Below are 5,075 nucleotides of genomic sequence, written 5' to 3'. Positions count from 1 at the left end.
GCGCATGGACCGTACAGGGTATGTGCGTGAGGGATGTGGGGCTGGGAGATGTGCGTGGGGCAGTACAGGGCATGTGCGTGGGGGTGCTATGGGGCTGGGGAGTGTACATGGGGCAGTATAGGGTGTGTGCATAGGGGGTGTAGGGCTGGAATATGTGCATGGGGCAGTATAGGTCAGTATGGGGCATGTGTATGGGGGTGGTATAGGGCCGGCGTGTATACAGGGGGCGATACAGAGTGTGCATAAGTGATATAAGGCTAGGGAGTGTGGAAGGCAGTATAGCATATATGCATAGGGAGTGTAGGGATGGAATATGTGCATGGAGTAGTATGTGCATGGGGGTGGTATGAGGCTGGAGAATATACGTGAGGGGTGTAGTCCTGGGGTATGTACATGGAGCAAAATGGGGTATGTGCATGGCAGGTATAGGGCTGGGATGTGTGTGGAGGGCAGTATAGGGCATGTGCATGGTGGGCATAGGGCTGGGATGTGTGTGGAGGGCAGTATAGGGCATGTGCATGGTGGGCACAGGGCTGGGATGTGTGTGGAGGGCAGTATAGGGCATGTGCATGGTGGGCACAGGGCTGGGCTACATGTGTGGGGCAGCACAGGGCTGGGGCATATGCACCGAGGGGCAATACAGGGGCAGAGGTGTGCATGGGGCTGTAGGGGGGTATTTGTGTGGAGGCACAGCGTGGGGCAGGGCCTGGGCGGGCTGTACGGAGGCGTATAGCACATACAGGGTGTGCTGCCTGCCTGGTTAATGCCGACAGGCTGGTGCGGCCCCAGCTCCCTGCACAGGGGGTTGTTCCTGCAGGGAAGGCTCTGCCCTCATAATTCCGGTTTAAGACACTGATGCTAATCCCGGTTGTGCTCCTCCATCACCACCCCAGGTCCTCTGTGCTGTTTCCTTGTCAACTGCTTCCTCTAATTCCCTGTCCCTCCTGCCCCTACTTTCTCCCCCCTCTTCTGATTTTTCCTTAGTTTTCATTATCAATTATTTAATCCATAGAACTTTTTTTCTGCCTATTATTTGGCAGTGCTGGCTTTCCTTGACAATAAATACTTTATGGATGTGGAAGGCTTTGTCTTAAGGCCCTGACTCTTAGACCTGGTTATATGACACTGCTGTCATTTTATTGTAGAGGGAGAAGCTCGAAAGGCTCAAAACCTGCTGAGAAATTAAAATAAAGTATCTTTTTATTCCATTTGCTAAATCTACGAGTTAAATCTTGCAGGTTAGGCTTGCAAGGAAACTACTCATCACCATGTGCACTTTCAATTTGGCATCACCATTCCCAAATAGTCCCTTTATTCCTTTTCTTCCCCCTCCTCTGGCTGCACATCAGCTCTGGGGAGGAGGAGTTGTCCCTGATGGGGTGGCAGATTTCCCTACTGCCCTTGAGTTCCCAATAATGATTCCAGTTTACGTCATCCCCATAGAATCATAGAATGGCTGAGGTTGGAAGGGACCTCAGAAATCATCCAATCCAACCGCCCTGCCATGGCCAGGGACGCCTCTCAACTAGATCAGGTTGCTCAAGGCCTCATCCAACCTGGCCTTGAAAATCTCCAGGGAGAGGCATCCACAGCCTCTCTGGGCTATATATTCCAGAGTGTCGCCACCCTTGTACTGAAAAATTTCTTCCTAAGATCCAGTCTAAACCTGTTCTCCTTCAATTTAAATCCATTTCCCCTTGTCCTGTCACTGGGCACTCTTGTAAAAAGTCTCTCTCCAGCCTTCCTGTAGGTTCCCTTCAGGTACTGGAAGGCAGTGATAAGGTGCCCCTGGGGTCTTCTCATCTCCAGGCTGAACAATCCCAGCTCCCTCAGCCTGTTCTCATAGCAGAGCTGCTCCAGCTCCTGGATCATCTTTGTGGCCTCCTGTGGACTCGTTCCAGCAGATCTACGTCCCTCTTATGGTGGGGGCACCAAAACTGGACGCAGTATTCGAGGTGGGGTCTCACAAGAGCAGAGTAAATGGGGAGAATCACCTCTCTTAACCTGCTGACCACGCTTCTCTTGATACATCCCAGGATGTGGTTGGCCTTCTGGGCTGCATGAGCACCCTGCTGGCTCATGTTGAGCTTCTCATCTATCGACACCCCCAAGTCCTTCTCTTCAGGGCTACTCTCAACCCACTCTGTGCCCAGTTTGTATTTGTGCCTGGGATTGGCTCGACTCAGGTGCAGGACCTTGCATTTTGACTTGTTGAAGCTCATGCAGTTTGCACTGGCCCATTTCTCAAGCCTGTCAAGGTCCCTCTGGATGGCATCTCTTCCCTCAAGTGAGTCCACGGCACCACACAGCTCGGTGTCGTCGGCAAACTTGCTGAGGGCGCACTCGATGCCATCATCTATGTCGCTGACAAAGAAGTGGAACAGCACTGGACCCAGAACAGACCCCTGAGGAACACCACTTGTCACTGGTTTTTACGTGGACACTGAGCTGTTGACCACAGCTCTTAGAGTGCGACCATCCAGCCAGTTCTTTATCCACTGAGTTGTCCATCCATCAAGTCCATGTCTCTTCATCCTGGAGACAAGGATGTCATGTGGGACAGCATCAAATGCCTTGCACGGGTCCAGGTAAATGACGTCAGTTACTCCTAAGTGTGCCTCTTTTCCCTTTTGTATTTTTTTTTTTTAGCTGGTTCAGGCTGAAAACAAGAGGCTGAACAAAGCAACAGATGCAGTGGAGAAAAGGGGACCGTACATCATGAGCAAGCCTCCCTCCCTCCACACCAAGCTTCGTAAGTCACGTTTGGGGTCATCCCAGGCACTTGGCCAGGATTTGGGGAGACATCTGCACCCCTCGCCTAGGGCAGGAGTGACCAAACCCCTTTTTATTCCTTGATGGGATAAAGCCATTATAAAAATATTTTGAAAAACCCCATAGGCACTGCCCGTGGCAAGAACTGCAATGCATCCGTGCTCTCCTGAGGACTCACCTGCAATGCCCTCCCTAACCCTCAAAAAATTAAGACTTTTGGGGAGCTCTTGGATCTTTTTAGCTTTGCCCCTGTGCTTGGCTTTCAGAGAGGCAGCGCGAGCTGGCGAAGGCAGCGCTGCGAAGGCAGGGGCTGCTGGGGGGACCTGCGCCACACCAGCCGAAGCCGGCAGTGAAAAGGTCTGATCCCGTTTTCATTTTACCCACTGATACGTACTTTTTGCTTTCCTTGGGGAGACTGGGGAGCTCAGAGGATAAAAAAAATATGCTCTTGGGACCTTAGTCTGCTGGTGGCCAGCAAGCATCCAACATAATAAAATCTGATATAACAAAAGGTAGCTCCCACGATGCTGCTTCTCTTTGGTTTGGGGATGGTTTGATGTTAAGGATTGAATCGGGGAGCCTGGAGATTAGGTGGAATTTATTCTTAGGTTATGGTGGCCCTGGACAGTGACTAGGTGGGAAGGGGCGTCCAGGACAGGGATCCCTGCCCTGGTTCCTCATTCCATCAGCTTTTCCGCATCAAAACAGCTGTTATGGGCTGGCTCCTCTGCTCTCCAGCAGGTCGGTGAAGTTCAACAAGGGCTACACGGCGCTCAGCCAGACAGCAGATGAAAACTTGGTCTCCCTTGATTCGGACAGGTGAGGACTGGGTGAATATCCCAGGATTTTGGGTGGGGGTGTTCCAGGCTCAGAGCTGGTGTTTTTTAACATTTATTCACCTTGTCACTGGTAGCGCATCCCCGATCGCACTATGGAAGGACACTCCTGTTGTCCTAAATTTAGCAAATCCCTTGGTGGTCATGCTGCCAGCTCCCTTCTCCCCTCCTCTTCAGGATTCCCTTATCTCTATCCCAAGTAAAGACACTGCTTCCCAGCTGGTCCTGATGGTTGTTTCCTTCTTCTCTTAGTGACGGGGAGCTGGGATCCAGATGTTCCTCGGGATACTCCTCTGCTGAGGTCAGTCCAGGGGTTTGCCCGCAACGGCGTGGGCCCCGCAAGTTCCCTCATCCCCGTTACACCTCGCGGTGTTTGGGGGTTCACAGGGAGGGGTGTCGGGGTGCTGCAGCCCAGGAAAAGCTCTTTGGTCTTTTGCTTTCATCTTCTTAGCTCTGGTTGTGCTGCTTCTCCCCATGCAAAGGCACCAGAGGGAGGACACGATGCCCTTGCTCACAGCTCTACCCTTTGCAAGCCCTGGGAACCTAAATTTTAACTAAACTGTGACTAATTTTAACCAGCTCCACCTTCTTTGTCGTCCCCCCTTAGCAGGTAAACCAGGACCTGAGCCGGCAGCTGCTGCAGGATGGGTACCACCTCGACGAGGTCCCCGACGACGAAGATCTGGATCTCATCCCCCCAAAACCCACCAGCTCCTCTACTTGCCCCTGTTGTTTTGGGGAAAATCTCTCCTGTGTTGTCCAGTAGGTGCCGCTCGGCCAAGGCCACGTGAGAACAGGTCAAAAGCTAGCACTTTCTTTGTCCCGTGGGATAGTGCCTGTGTCCCATGCCGGGACGGCGACACAAAGACTGAACAATGCTGTGATGCTGCTCATGGCGAAAGCAGCAGCAACCAACTCACCAACTGACCCACCAAGCCCAAAGGACTTTTCCTTGCACTCGGCAATTATCAGGGAGAGGTGGCACGGTGATGTTTAGGTGGCCAGGATGGGACCTGTCGCCCGTCCCAGCCCTCCTTAACATAGAGGTGGTTGATGGTGGGGTCAAAGTGGTGTGGGATTGGGCTCGGAAGGCCCGAGACCCCTTTTCTATTTATTTTCGCTTTAGTTCCCCTCCCACCTGGCAGGCTGAGGCCGTGCCAGTGAGGCTGGGGTCAGTGCAGGCTGGCAGAGAGCTGCTTCCTTTACCTATCTCGTGCTGCTTGCAATTAATTGCTGCCTGGTTCCCTCCTCCCAAAGCCTGGGCTGATCTGAACCAAAGATTGCAGCTCCGATGAAGGTAAGATGGGAGGGAAACCAATGGAGTGGATTGGGGCAGGCTGCTGAGCTTTAAGCATCTGCATTTGTTATATCCAACAGCAGCTACTGCTCAGGCTGGGACCTCCCCACTTTCTGTCTCTACAGGGACCTGTTACGTTCTGGGCTTGGAGCTAATGGCTTGTTCCAGTT

General features: G+C 52.5%; 1 protein-coding gene across 1 annotated transcript; it reads left to right on the top strand.

Moving 5' to 3' along the window:
- Positions 1–2,649: 2,649 nt before the first annotated feature.
- On the top strand, positions 2,650–4,374 carry FAM219B (family with sequence similarity 219, member B; the record flags this gene model as incomplete). Its single annotated transcript, XM_009872526.1, has 5 exons — positions 2,650–2,752; positions 3,039–3,129; positions 3,514–3,591; positions 3,861–3,909; positions 4,216–4,374. Coding segments are annotated over 5 exons (480 nt in total), but the record flags the coding sequence as incomplete, so codon positions are not given.
- Between the last annotated feature and the right edge of the window lie 701 nt (positions 4,375–5,075).

This window comes from Apaloderma vittatum, unplaced genomic scaffold, assembly GCF_000703405.1.
Source record: "Apaloderma vittatum isolate BGI_N311 unplaced genomic scaffold, ASM70340v1 scaffold9697, whole genome shotgun sequence".
Classification (NCBI taxonomy): Eukaryota; Metazoa; Chordata; class Aves; order Trogoniformes; family Trogonidae; genus Apaloderma; species Apaloderma vittatum.
This window is presented reverse-complemented; position numbering and strand designations above follow the sequence as displayed.